Here is a 14,621-nt window from a genome sequence, read left to right on the forward strand (position 1 = left end):
GTGCTCTGATCTTGCAGAATAGATCTCAGATTCCAAAAGGATATAACATAAATCCTTTTCTAAGATTTTCAGGCACTTTTAGATTATGTAAGGGAAATTTCTACTTGTTTTCCAGATTTCTTTCACTGCTGCTTCCCCTAAGTAATAAAAATCTGACTCTGCATTTCCGTTTACATCCTCCAGCTTCCTCATGGCAGGGTGTGGCCATGGAAACATTGACCACTGGACACTGTGATGTGGGCAACTTCCAGCTCTTCCCTTCATTTCAGTATGGTAGCTGCATGCTCTTCACTCTCTTCTCTTCTTCCCAGTGCTGTGAAAGGATGACAACTTGAGCAACCACCTTAGACCCAGAGATGGAAGCCATGGTGTGTTCCCCAGTTGGGTACTTGGCTGACTACATGAAGTGCAGCCGCTTACTCACCTCTCTCATTTAAGCCAGCATATTTTAGAGAAAACTTTCTGCCATTTTCTCTCAAGCCAACTGCTAAGCTGCTCTTTCAACTAGATTCTAAATGAGAAGTGCCATCTGGTCTCAATAACAAATACTAGCAGAACTCTCTTTTAGGTATGTTTGAATCACAGATACACACATGTATGTACTCTACTAAAAAAAATAACATGTTTACAAACTCAGTTCATTAAAAAGAGGCATGGTCCTTGGTAGTTTAAAGAGGATGAGGGGGCTTTATTATAGCAGTATTTAATAAAATGCGGTGTGATGCACACAGAATGTTCTATATAGTTCATCTTCAATGTGAACAGGTCAGCTTCACATATCTATCTTTTCTTCTTCAGGTTGTACACAAGAGCAGGAGGCCTTTTGGTTTTATACGCCACACTTCCCTTGATGCGCTTTCCTTTGATGTTAACTATATGTGGCAAGAGAGGGCGCCGGACTGTCAGAACTGTTCCTTGAGGTGTATAGCCTCGGAGGGTCAGTGTGTCCTTAAACTGCGGTGTTACTGCTACCCAACCTATGCGGCCACATGAAAAAACACAGACGGTGTTAGCAACCATCCTATTAAAAACACCAAACACAGCTCCAGATGGAGACCCAAGGGAGGCTACTGCTGCCTCACTCTTTTTTAAAAAGCATCCATGCGTTTGTGAAAATGCACAGATTCATTTTCAGAGCAGGTTGCATCTTATGGATGATCTAGCATGTATTTCTTAAAATATTTGGCTTATGTCAGTTAAGGCAGATCTGTATAAAAATATGATAAACTCTTGTGCTTGGTGTAAAATTACCTGCAGAGGAGAACTTGATGTCAGCCACTGCTTCAGATTCCCCAAGTCCTTCATCTAATGTGATGTCTTCAGCAACAAGAGGAGGAAATCCTGCCATTCTTTCTTCTCCACCCATTGGTACCTTCCATTGGGAGAAGATAAAAGTTATTTGGAAATTCAAATGAAACCCCTGATAACTTTAAAATTAAGTAAGGCAGTGATAAGATAATACCGTACAGGTATCAAAAATAAAACCATTAAACTATTACAGGCCTATCTGGACACACAGGTTAATCCCTGCCTCATTAGAAATCAAGGGTACATGGATAATGGTTAATATCAGCTTTATCTTTACAGGTGTTTCCATGTATTGGAAATAAGTGGATAATAATTTACCTATTTATTAACGGATTTCTCTGTTTATCACTAAGAACACAAACATAGACGTTACAGTATGGTCCCTGCTCCCAAGGAGATCAGAAGGTGGAAATAGCAAGTAAACAAAAGGTAAGAAATGTAATGAGAAGCAATCTATTAAGTACTGTGGTTGTGAAAGGAATAATGAATGTGGCTTGGTCAAGTAAAACCATTAATAAGCGGAATTTTGAAAAAGAGATTAGTTACTCAGTGTTGAAAGGTATTCTGAGTAACATACAGACACAAAAATTGGAAAAAGGATGATGAGTTTAGAGAATTGTAGTTTAACTGTGCAGAGTGTGTTATGTGTGTGTATTAGTGACGAGGCTTTCAGTTTCGACTTCTCAGTAATGTGGAACTAACAAGGAATTATAAGCAGGAAAGAAAAAAGAATGGAAAAGTATACTGGGAGCTGCTTTATATTTTGGTAAAACCTGTATACTGCAGGATTTGTCAACCTCAGCACTATTGACCTTTTGAGCCAAATAATTTTTTGTTGGGGGAGGCTGTCTTGTGCATTGCACAATTTTTAGCAGCCTCTACCCAGTGTCCATCAGGTTGTGAAAACAAAACTGTCTCCAGGCTTTGCCAAATGTTGCCTTGAGGTAAGAGTCAAGCCTGGTTGAGAACTACAGCTGTAGTGGGGTGGGGGTGGGAGGAGACAATAAAACTGGAGTCTAGATTATACCTCGTAATCTCAGAAAGCAGGCTACAGTTTGGACTGTGAGGCTGGTCTCAGTGATGATTAGGAGGCAGGACTGACTTTGACTTGGGAGATGAATGAAAACCAGAAGGCAAGATAGAGGCACAGAGTGGCCCAAGAAACTGTCTGTATGATGAGGGGAGAGAAGCCTGGGTGTTGCTTTGAGAAGTATCAGTGAGTCCACCCTGAAGACTACATAGATACACGAAGGTAGACCCCTCCCCTCAAATCCTACATGTGTCTGGAGCGTCAACTTTAGGCCCGTTATTTCAGTGGAGTCTTAATTTCACTCTGGCTTTTTCAGTCCAGAGAGAAAGAAGCATTTATTTCTCAAGTCAGGTTGGTCTTATTCTGGTTGAAGGGCAGGTGTGCCTTTTGACTTATTTTTCGTTGTATGAACATTCATTAATGTAAATCACATTGGATGCACCTGGTATTTTTGCAGGAGCTATGTCCCAACCCCCTCCTCATCACCACAAACACACAGCAGTGACAGCGGTGTCCTGGCACTGGATCTTCACAACCTCATGGTGTGGTCACAACAGACAAAAGTAAAGGAAACTTGCCTAAAGTCACACAGCTTCACTAAGTGGTGGAGCAGAGTAGGATTTGAACCCAGCCTAGCTCCAGTGATCTTAACCATCATACACTACAGGCTAGCCAACAGTGTGTACACAGGTCTGGTTAAAGAGCTGTAAACAGGCCCCAGTCTCCGGTGAACACGGAACAATTTCAGTGGCAAAGAAAGGGCACAGCAGGGACTGCAGAGGATGGGAGGTGAGGAGCAGGAATCAGCTTGATTGTAAAGAAGAGGAAGGAGTGGGACACTGAGTTTTGTTTTGTTTCTGAAAGATCAGAGAAATTTTCACACGCTGCTTAACAGGTCGAGGGAAGGATCAAGTAAGCAGGAGAGAAGACGTACGATAGTCTCTAAGTGTCTGTGATTAAGAACCTGGGAGGAGAGCTTTTCTACCCAGACAAGGGCTTCAAAGCTCAGCACTGCTCACACGAGGACCAGATAATTCCCTGTTGTGAGGGGCTTTCCTGTGCATGCATTCTGTTTAGTGTCATCTCTGGCCTCCACCCACTACATGCCAGTAGCATCACCCAATTGTGAGAAAATCCAACGTCTCCTCACTCACATTATCCAGTGCAACTTTTTGAAATGATGTGACCCCTGGGCAGTTGAAAAGTGGCTAGTGCAAGTAAAGAACTAAATTTTAAAGTTTATTTAATTTTAATTAACTTATTGAAATAGCCACATGTGGCTACCATACTGGACAGTGTCACCCAGAGAAAACCCAGCTCTGTCAGTATCCTGGGGTCAGTCCAATCCAACATCCCTTTTCTTATCAGAGCCCGTCTCACTTTATAGCCAAAATCCTCAAGGTGAGCAAGGTCAGGGAGAGCTAGCTGATGGTGTAACAAAGATGGTTCTGTCCAACAAAGGCTTTTTATCAGGGCTGTGGGACTACCAGGGTGTATTAACCTAACTAGTCAACCATCAAATGATGTTGGCTCACCTTCAGTAGCGTATGACCTGCGTGCTTCTGATATATAGTATCCGCCTTGTCCAACGAAGTAATGTGAACAGGAAGGAAGTTGGAAGCCACAACTGTAAACCAAGCTGACTGATTTCCCTTAAGAAAGGAAGAAAGAACTTATCTGTACAATGAAAACTTGGAAAACCAGCACATTATAAGGTACATTTATAAAATTTGGGGAATTCCCTGGCAGTCCATTCCTGAGTGCTGTGTGATTCTACTGCAGTGGCCCTGGGTTCAAGCTCTGTTTGGGGAACCAAGGTCCTGCAAACTATGTGGTGTGGCCAAAAAAAAAAAAAAAAAAGAGGGAAGGTAGGAAAAGCATGGCAGAAGCCATGCACTTACACCCATGTAAATAAACCTGTATAAAGTTTGGTTTAAAATGTTAACATTGAAAAAAAAAAGTTAACATTGTATGATCTCTAAAAATGTAGGTAAGGTTTAGTGTGAGAAGAGTTGACTCATTGGAAAAAACTCTGATGCTGGGAGGGACTGGGGGCAGGAGAAGGGGACGACTGAGGATGAGATGGCTGGATGGCATCAGGGACTCGATGGATCTGAGTCTGAGTGAACTCTGGGAGATGGTGATGAACAGGGAGGCCTGGCGTACTGCGATTCATGGTGTCACAAAGAGTCGGACATGACTGAGCGACTGAACTGAACTGAACTGAAGGCCAACTTTTCAACAAAGTATGAACAAACAGAAATCCAAGATGTGTGCTAAGGCAATGGCCCACAGGTTGCACTGAGTGTTGTTGGACATATCCGTCTTTCATTTTCCATTTTTCTGCTCACTTTGGCAAAAATGGGGAGCAGTTCTATAGATGCTCTAAAGTCTCTAAGTGATGCTATGTAAATGAATACCAAACCAAAAAAATACATGTATAAAAGTATATGTGTCATCGGATATAGAGTGTGGAATTAATTTAATGCCATATTAACCCTGCCCTTAAACGTATGCCCTCTGATTTCCACAGAAAAGAATACCACAGGAGAGGGAAACTACCTTTTAATGTCAAGCTGTATGGGACATTCAGCTGTTTTGTGAAGATAATTTTTTTTAAGACCTATTACTTTTTCCCACCATTTCATTATCCCAGGTTTCTATTACAGACATTTTAAACCACACACTTAAAGGATCTCAACCCCAACACAGTCATGACTTAGTTATCAGCATTTTGCTAGTCTTGATAATATCTGCTTGCTTAAAGTAAATCCCCAAAATAAAGTCATTTTTCAATGGTACAGACTTTCCTTACCTTCAGAAAATCTATGCGGCCTAAGGCACCCAAAAATAGAACCGTTCCTGGTTTTAGCATAAAAGTTCTTGGAATAATGGAATGTGTTGGCAATACAATATTTACTTCTTTTTCTGTTAGAAGACTTAAAATCTGTAAAGCAAAGTGCAGATTTTTTTTTGAGAACTACTTTCAATGAACATATGCTATATCGTGCTTTACCCATAAGATAACAAGTTATGATTATATATTCTAGGCTTCACAATACATCAAAGTATGTCTTCCAGAATTTGCTGCACGTAAAATTCATAGCTTCTTTCTGTTTCATGGAATCAATTTATAGTTGGCTCTACTCTTGTTTCACAACTTAATCTTAAGTAATGGCAGTATACAGGTGTATGAAACAACAGCATCCTCTGAATTCTGTCAAATTTGGTGTGATCTGAACACATTGATGATTCAGTCCCAGGACAGAAAAATATGTTCCTTTGTCAAGGCTTCTAGGGAGCAGCAATTCTCGGGTAATGCTAAGGTAATATGCTATGTTTTGTCCTCGTGGCAGCTATGCATGCATTAAATGAGAGTGATCACCCCATTCTAGGCTCAAGTAAAAAGCTTGAAGAACCTTTTCTAAATTCCAGTATTCACTTTCCTTATTTCCTACAAATATTCAGCAAAAAACAAAAACAAAAACAACCAACAACAAAAACACAAAGGTATGGATCCTGTGATTTCTGAGGATGAAGATTCCTAAGTAGACTAGAGAAAATGGAAAAGAAAAGCCAGGAAGTACAAGATTATGGTGAGACTAAAATCAAAATCTGACTAAAAAATTCAAGAAAGTAAAAAAATGGCTTTTTGTGAACTTGTCTCTTAAAGAAAAGTAAGAAGAAAATTTTAAAAAATGTAATATCTAGGGAGACTTGAAAGAAAATACGTAAGGAGGTGGTAAGTAGTTTTCTTCAGTACTTGTGTTTAGAAAGCACATTTAAAGCCCCTGGCAGGAGGGAATTACTTTAACCCTTTTAGCAAATACCCTCATACTTCCATTTTACAACAGAGTTCCTTGCTTTAGTTTGGGAAACACTGGTTCAAGGCATTAAATAAATATTTCAATAAACTGGCAGAATCAAACTGCCTGAGAGAACTTTTGTATCTAAAAACTTGAGGGTCTCACTGCTGGCTATAGGAGTTAGCAAATTCTTGCCTTTTAGAACAGTTGACAAGAGGGTATACCTGACTAAAGGAACTGCTATCCCTGACCTGCTGCTGCTGCTAAGTCGCTTCAGTCATGTCATTGCCCGTGTCTGACTCTGTGCAACCCCATAGACAGCAGTCCACCAGGCTCCTCCATCCCTGGGATTCTCCAGGCAAGAACACTGGAGTGGGTTGCCATTTCCTTCTCCAATGCATGAAAGTGAAAAGTGAAAGTGAAGTCGCTCAGTCATGTCCAACTCTTAGTGACCCCATGGACTGCAGCCTACCAGGCTCCTCCGTCCATGGGATTTTCCAGGCAAGAGTACTGGAGTGGGGTGCCATTGCCTTCTCCATGTCATTGCCCTAATTGAGCCTAAAAGTTAAATATGAGTGGGTAAAGTTAAAGTGATAGAACATTACTAGGAAGCAGTAGTAATGTTTGGTAGTAGTAGGAGCCAGTTTCCTAAGCTGAAGTAAGGAACTCTGTTGTGAAATGGAAGTATTAGGGTCTCTGCTAAAAGGGTTAAAATATTTCTTTCCTACATGTGCTTTTTCAAACACAAATACTGAAGAAAACTACTTGCCACCCCCTTACATTATTTTCTTTCGAATCTTCCGAGATATTACATTTAAAAAATTTTCCTTTTTATTTTTCTTTAAGAAACAGGTTTGCAAAAGATTTTTAGCCATTTTTTTACTTTTTCAAATTTTTATTTATTTTTTATTAAAAAAATTTTTATTTTTACTTTATTTTACTTTACAATACTATATTGGTTTTGCCATACATTGACATGCATCCGCCACGGGTGTACATGAGTTCCCAATCATGAACCCCCCCTCCCTCGAATTTTTAAAATCAGATTTTAATTTAAATCTTAGCAAATTCTTATACTCCTTGGCTTTTTCTTTACTCTGTGAAGTTCTGAATTGCTAAGGGAGTAAAGATTGGACATAAGCAATGAGTTGACCCTGTTCTAAATTAGGTTCATCGATCAGGCACCTACTTAAGAAATTTAGTACTTTGTGTCACTTTTTCAAGAACAAAAACAAATTAGAACTCATGCTGGAAAGTGTCCTGTGTTCATAGCCTATTCTCAGAATAGCTCCAGGAAATGAAGACAAATCATCCGGATATGTCAGCACAGTCCCCATGTTTGCAGGATGAATTAATGAGAGAGAAGAAAAGCGTAGAGTAAGAAAGAAAGGACATTATACTTTAAAACATTTCGATGTCTGGCAAAGGGACCGAGGCATTACATTTATTCCATACACCTTTGGGGAACAATAAGTACAAAGTATGTACAGGGAGACTGCCCAGCTAAATATAAATAGCAGGTCAAAGGTCAAATGGGTGACCTTGGGACATGAAGTGACACTGCTTTAGCTGAGGGTGAGTCCCTCCTTACTTCAGGTCAAGGTGGGTGCACCTCTTGGTGAATATGTTATAGAGGGAATTAAAGTATAGGACAGGTGGCTGGGACTGCAGTGATGTTTATGATTTCTTCCAACCTTAAAATCTAGGATTCTGTAAATATTTCTCTAAGGTGAAAACCACAAAGATAGAAATAGGTTGTCAGAAGTGACGCCTACCAAATGGCATATAGATTCACCAAGGAAACAGTTTGATGAAAAAATCAGAGCTGAGTCTAAAATGAAAGGATGCCTTTTTTTCTTTTGCTGATTAAAATAGTACTCCTGCACTTGAAAGTTAATGTTTCTAGAAGACATGAAATACATACACAATTTTCTTTTGTAATTCCAGGGGTGTCATAAAACCAGTGGGCATCTTTCACATCTTCTGGGGTCAGTTCTACGCGTTTGGTGGATTTATCTGCAGCCAGAACAGGTTCATTTCCCATGTCAAAGGCAAATGAATCTGCATCAAATTCAAAGGCAGCTTTATCCTTCTGTGCTTCTGAATATGAGAATGTTCTTCCAACCCTTCCTAGAACAAGTTATATTGAAGTTAGTAGTCACTCCTTTAAAGCTTTTGACTCATAGTTTTTATGTTTGCTTCAAACAAGTTACTAAGACTAACTGGTGTTTGGAAGGAAGTGAGACTACAATGATACTTTTGCTCTGTTTCTAAATGTAGCTGGAGTCAGACTCTTGTAATGATGAAATGCCAGTGGCTGGCTATGCACATTAGGTGGATGGGAAATCAGTTTTTTTATGTAAATTAAGGTTGGAAAGAGATACTAAGGAAAGGGGGACAATCCAATTTAAAACTGTTACAGTTCAACAACGTGCATGGTCTGCAAGGAGGGGGCTGGTATCTTAATGCAAATGGTCCTACTTCTAACAATAGCCAGATAGGCTGCTGCTGCTGCTAAGTCGCTTCAGTCATGTCGGACTCTCTGCGACCCCATAGACGGTAGCCCGCCAGGCTCCCCCGTCCCTGGGATTCTCCAGGCAAGTTATTCACATTTCCTTTCCTGGATTTCTTCAAGTATCTACCATCTCAATTTTCCCATTGCAATGAATTCTGGACTTCCAAACAGCAGCCTTGCCTCTAAAAGGTTTCTATGTTCTAAAAAGAGGGAGTGTCTCTTCCCATAAAAAACTGGCTAGCCCTCGAGAACTGTATTTCAGGATGCTCAGCAAAAAATTCTAGTTTTCCTATAGAAGACACTTACCTACTAAATAACCATGCTTTTTTAAGAGATTCAGTTTATTTTGTTCTTGTTGACTAAGATCTTCTTCTGCTTCAGTTGCATCTCTTTTAAGCCTTTTTTGCCTTTGAAACATTCTGTAAGGAGTTGGGTTACAAATAGGAAACTTCAGAAGGTTTAACGTAGTACCTGAAATACCAAATACATACACTGTTATAAACACTGTACAGGAAAATGGAATAAAACATTTAAGAGGCTCTGTACCATCTTGAGTACTGTAGTTATTAATCCTAACTTTCATGACAACCCTCTACAAAATTATTCTTACTTTACAGATAAGGCAATAGGCTCAAAGACTGGCTCACAGGCTCAACTAGGATCTGAATGCCAAATCTACAGGCCTGATCTCTTTCCATCTTCTGCATACTGCTAACCGGTATAAAAAACATTTCTGTATATAAGTCTCCCAAAGTCCAGGACAGAGAATACAGTTTACCAAGCAAAGTTAAACACTGGTTTCAAAGGAACAAATGAACTAGTTCATTTTGCCAACTGTTACATAAAAACAGGTCACAGAAGGATTCATTCTGCAATTACTACAGATGTTTCTTGAAGCCACAAAGTTGACTTTTATTTTCAATGAAGCCACACATCATATTGCATCAGTGAATTATTCATAGGTTAAATCTATAGAATTCTCATGAGTAAACTCAAGATATGAAGAGTAAGACTGAGGGATGGAAGGAGGTTTTTCTCCACAAAGTAAAAGGACTTTCTGGAGAAACTTACAAAAGACTAAGGGAAATCTTCAAGAGAGCAAACACTGCTTTGTCCTCTGGTTCACCTACAGTGGTTAGAACGGTGGCTTGAATATAGGAATACTCCACTGAGTATTCTATTGAAAAGTTACTACAACATATACTGAATTTGCAAGCACTAAGCTGCCACGGAAGAGAAATGTGAACAAAGTAGGCAGAGAATTTTTAAAGGGAAGCCTCCCACTAGCCCCTGATGGACATTAAGGAAGAATACATGACTAGGAGAGTGAATCACGATCAGACTACCAGCTTCTCAGAAAACGAAGGGGACGCTCACCAGGCCAAGGAGAGATGGTGGCCCTGTCGATAGCTTCAGCGCCCTTGGCGATACAATAATCGGACTCCAGAAGCGTATTGAAAAGAGTGGACTTGCCAGCGTTGGTTGCGCCAACCAGGTAGACGTCGCCGCGGTAGCGCCAGGAGCGCTGGAGCGCGGAAATCAACTCCTCAACTCCATAACCAGTCTTGGCGCTGATGAGCCGCACGTCTCTGAGAACCGTGCTGGACTTCGACGGAAGATTCGCATTGTCCTCCCCGCCCCGTGGCCGGTTCCCACTGGGACGTTGAGCTCTTTGGTAGCCGCGGGGCGGCAGGAGCCCGGCGCCGATACATTCGTCCCACAGTCGCTCCCGGAGCCGCTGCCTGTAGTTGGGAGTGTCTTGGGGCAGCAGGTCCAGCTTGTTTCCCAGCACGATCAGTTGCTTGGGGCCCACCAGGGCGGGCAGGTGGGGCAGCAGGGTGTCGGGCAGATCCAGTAGGTCCACCATGTACAGTACAAGAGCTGGCTCGGGCCGCCGCAGCGCGGCGCTCACCAGCTCCAGGAACTGTCCCTGGCTCACCTGAAGGCGCAGGGCGCGCCGGTGATGCACCAGCAGCCAGCAGCGCTGGCATACAGTCCGCTCCAGCCCCCCTTCCTCCGCCAACGCGCTGTTAAACTTCTCGCTGGGTAGGTAGCCGGGAACGCCGGGGTCCTGGCAGTGCAGCTCCGCACCGCACCCGGAACAGTTCTGGCCGCTGGGCGGCACCGTCGGGTCCGGGTGCCCCACCACTTGGTGTACCCGCCGGCCGGCGCCTAACTTCTGCTGCCGCCTCACCTCTCGCTGCTGCTCTATCCGTCTCTTCTCCTCCTCCTGCCGCTGCTGCAGCTCCCGCAGCTGGTCCTGGAGGGTCGCTTCCGACTCTGAATCCAGGACGTACTCAGGAAACAGAAAACTCTCCTCCAGGTCAGCCCCTCCTGGGTTACCCCCAGTCGCCGTCGCGCCACGAGGAAGGCCACGTCCCAGGCCTGCTGGGTGTCGGGAGGAGTAATCGGTAGCGCATCTCCTCTCGAGGAGCGTCTCCCGGACGCCGTTACGCGCTACAGCGGGAGTGGGTCCCCTCAAGAAGCCGCAGAGAAGCCTGCGAGCTAGGCGCGCGGGCAGCATGAGAAATGCAGGTGTAGGCAAAGGGGCGGAGCCACCTTTTTGCTCGTGCACTGTGGCCCCAGATGAATGTAAAACAGCAGAGACAAGCCGGGAGTACCTGAGAGCCGTCATTCGTCAGCGTGAAGCTCCTCCTTCCACGTCTAATCTCGTGAGTTCTCGCGGTGAAGGCTCTGTGGCCCAGAAACCTACTTAAAGCGATACCAGGGACTTAGATTAGAAAGTGAAAGCGAAGTCTGTCGCTTAGTCGTGTCCGACTCTTTGCGACCCCGTGGCCTGTAGCCTACCAGGCTTCTCTGTCCATGGGATTCTCCAGGCAAGAATACTGGAGTGGGTTACCCTTTCCTTCTCCAGGGGATCTCGACCCAGGGATCGAACCCGGGTCTCCCGCATTGGAGGCAGACGCTTTAACCTTTGAGCCACCAGGGAAGCCCTAGTCGGTCGAATAGGCTAGTTTAGTGAGGGTTTATCAACTTTCAGGCTTGTTTAACGCGCTGTCCCTGGCACCACCTGCTGTTAAAGGAATCACATTGTTAGGAGCTACGTGTTTGTCTTTAGAACTGGAAAATTAAAAATCGAATGTCGCAGACTTACAGCCACAATTAACACCTTTTATTAATACATCTTGGCTTTTTTCGGGTATCATCATTCGTGCAACAGCATTAAAATCACATTTCTTAAACATTTACAAAAATATGACGCATAATTGATGTACACAAATCCTTGTTAAAAGTTTCGGGTTTTAAAATCTTTGGAATTGAAAAAAATAGAGCACGGCGACAATTAAACCTTTTATTATTAAATCTTTCTTTTTTTGGTGCCATTATTTGTGCAACAACACTAGAAAACAGCTTCATTGGCAGGAGCCAACTCGGAGACCGTAAGCAACGGTCCTCCCACTCCGAGAACAGGAAACCTCAACTCACAAACCGCGCCTGTGCAATGCTAACCCTTAACCACGCTTTTTCCCCCTTGCCCTTCGCGCAGGCGCAGACCTTAACTGGAGCCTTTGTGGGCGGGGCTTCGTGTGGGACGCAGAGTATTCTGGGAACGCCGGAGACGGAAATTACTTCGCCTCACTTTGCTGTGGTCGGTGGCAGCTACGCGTCTTTCTGTGTGTGATTTCTAGATTGACGGGTTCGGGAACCGTTTGCCAAGATGTACGACGCGGACGAGGGTAAGTGACCAGTCAGGGCACTCCTCCGCGACACATTTACGGGGGGGAAACGTGGGGAGTTGGACGAATGAAGGATTTACGGCCCCCTCCCCGGCCTCCCCCACCACGTCCCCAGTCGTTTCCCTACATCCCCAGGCCGGATCCGAGATTTTGAGAGGTGGAGGGTGCGGGGAACGTAGCCTTTATGATCTCGGTCAGGGGGACTCTTGTTCTCTTGGTTGAATCTGACACTCCCTTCCCGTATTGAAAGTAGCCTGAAGAACCATATGACAGGTATAGTTGTTTTGATTTCGTCTGAAGCAGAGCTCCTTTTCAAATTTACGTAAAGGCCAGAGCTAGTGGATTTGTTGAATAGTTTTTGAGCGTCGGCCTTTGCCAAACATGGTGCTGCTGCTGCTGCTGCTAAATCGCTTCAGTCGTGTCCGACTGTGCGACCCCATAGACGGCAGCAGGTTCTGGTAATACCCCGCGGACAAAGAATATAGTTTCTCTCTCTTTCTGTGTGTGTGTGTGTGCCAAACTTGATCTAGTTTGGCATTCCTTCATGTTGCTATATGCAGTTCTCGATGGTATGCATTTTACTGAACAGGGACGCTATGTCTTTTTTTCTTTTTACATGTAGAAATCTTAGTCATGAGTAGTGTATTTTCATTGTATATTTTTAATGCTCCCTCTTCTATTCTCCACAACTCCTTTTTCAGAGTTCATTTTCTTCTAGCTCCCAACCTCCTGGTTGCCCCTCACTCTTCCGTTCCTTCACTTCATGGAGAAAATAGAAGCAGAAACTTAAGGTCTGCTGTTTAAACTTGTGTCCCATTTTTATCTTGCATCTAGAAATTTATTAGTATCATTGTATTCTTTTTCTTCTATTTGCGAAAAAAAATCCCTAAAAAATCTTAGCTTAATTTTTTAGTAGGTGATATATTCTTGTTTCTCACAAGCTAGAAGACATAAAAAATGTTAAAAGGGATAAATGATCAATAAATATAAAACTAACTTCATTATTACGGCTCCTTTTCCAGCTTTATTAGCTTCTCCTGTGTGCCTGTGATAATAACATCTAGTGTGTCATCAAAACTAGAAATCTCTAAGCCGATTTAGATACCTTAATTTTTTTTACCCCGCCGGGACAAGGAGGAACAGGGCCTGACCCTACAGGTCCTTGATGCCTCATCCCTTAGTTTCAACACCAGGCTGAAGTGGTTTGCCATATGTTTCGTCAGTGGTATCTTCTTCATCCTTGGAACTGGATTGCTGTGTCTCCCTGGAGGCATAAAGCTTTTTGCAGTGTTTTATACCTTTGGAAATACTGCTGCCTTAGCCAGTACGTGCTTTTTAATGGGACACGTGAAACAACTGAAGAAAATGTTTGAAACAATGAGATTGCTTGCAACAGTTATGCTTTTGTGTTTCGTGCTCACCCTGTGCGCTGCTCTTTGGTGGCATGAGAAGGGACTGGCAGTATTATTCTGCAGATTGCAGTTCCTTTCAATGACCTGGTATAGTCTGTCATACATTCCATATGCAAGGGATGCAGTAATTAAATGCTGTTCTTCTCTCCTAAGCTGAAAACTCTTTGAAAAGAAGGAGACTGTTTGAAAAGACCTTTTGAAAGTCGATGTTCTGTTTTTGGTGAAGTGGCCTTTTCCTGTTACAGTGATCACTCCAGAACAACTGCACTGACCATCTAAGACCATTTTGTATACTGATAAAGTTACATACCCATTAAACTGTTAAGTGCTTGTGACAGTAAATTCATTATGTGCCATTAGTATGCTCTTTCAGAGACAAGGATATTTTAATCATTGCCAATTGCAAATGATTTTTAGCCAATTTTTAAATCTTTTCTAAACAGCATTTAAAATGTAAATATTTAAGGATAAACCTTCACTGCAAGATATAATCAACTTTTTTGGTAGCTTTTACCTGTTTACATTAAAAAATATCTTTTTAAAATAAAAATATTTTATTTAAAAAATAAAAATATCTTTTTAAAATAAAAACTTTAAATGAAAGTTTTACTTTAAGCATTGCTTTATTGTATGTAACAAAAATAATGTAGAAATCTTCATAATTTCATAATAAACCCACACTTGGAAAAAAATTAAAAAAAAAAAGACGAGACTAATATTAGGACCAATGCACACTGATTTTTCAAATGCCCCATTGCACACATGACTATTGCTGTATGACTACCCCAAAATTTGGGTGCTTAGAAATTATTTAACATGTTCATGAATTAAGTGGGCTAGGAATTTGGGCAG

At 42.3% G+C, this 14,621-nt stretch overlaps 2 protein-coding genes and 1 pseudogene across 4 annotated transcripts in view; 2 read left to right on the forward strand and 1 right to left on the reverse strand.

Moving 5' to 3' along the window:
- Positions 1-664: 664 nt before the first annotated feature.
- Positions 665-11,331, reverse strand: LOC138442563 (nitric oxide-associated protein 1). The gene is made up of 7 exons (XM_069594203.1): positions 10,037-11,331; positions 8,966-9,130; positions 8,069-8,274; positions 5,154-5,285; positions 3,874-3,990; positions 1,252-1,372; positions 665-977 (listed from the first exon to the last, which is right to left on the reverse strand). The coding sequence occupies exons 1-7, from the start codon at positions 11,292-11,294 to the stop codon at positions 781-783; spliced, it is 2,196 nt and encodes a 731-aa protein (XP_069450304.1). The 5' UTR covers positions 11,295-11,331; the 3' UTR covers positions 665-780.
- POLR2B (RNA polymerase II subunit B) overlaps positions 10,597-14,621 on the forward strand; it is a 48,044-nt gene continuing 44,019 nt past the window's right edge. Inside the window, exons 1-2 of one of the 3 annotated variants that reach the window (XM_069594197.1) lie at positions 10,597-10,705; positions 12,168-12,357. In XM_069594197.1, the coding sequence (XP_069450298.1) occupies positions 12,339-12,357 (19 nt within the window). In that variant the 5' untranslated portion in view covers positions 10,597-10,705; positions 12,168-12,338. Of the gene's footprint in view, positions 10,706-10,794; positions 10,983-11,386; positions 11,497-12,167; positions 12,358-14,621 lie in introns of those variants that run through there. The other 2 variants (XM_069594196.1, XM_069594195.1) reach the window with 2 other exon arrangements.
- On the forward strand, positions 13,474-13,926 carry LOC138442832 (vesicle transport protein SFT2A pseudogene; annotated as a pseudogene).

Source organism: Ovis canadensis, chromosome 6 (genome assembly GCF_042477335.2).
Source record: "Ovis canadensis isolate MfBH-ARS-UI-01 breed Bighorn chromosome 6, ARS-UI_OviCan_v2, whole genome shotgun sequence".
NCBI lineage: Eukaryota > Metazoa > Chordata > Mammalia > Artiodactyla > Bovidae > Ovis > Ovis canadensis.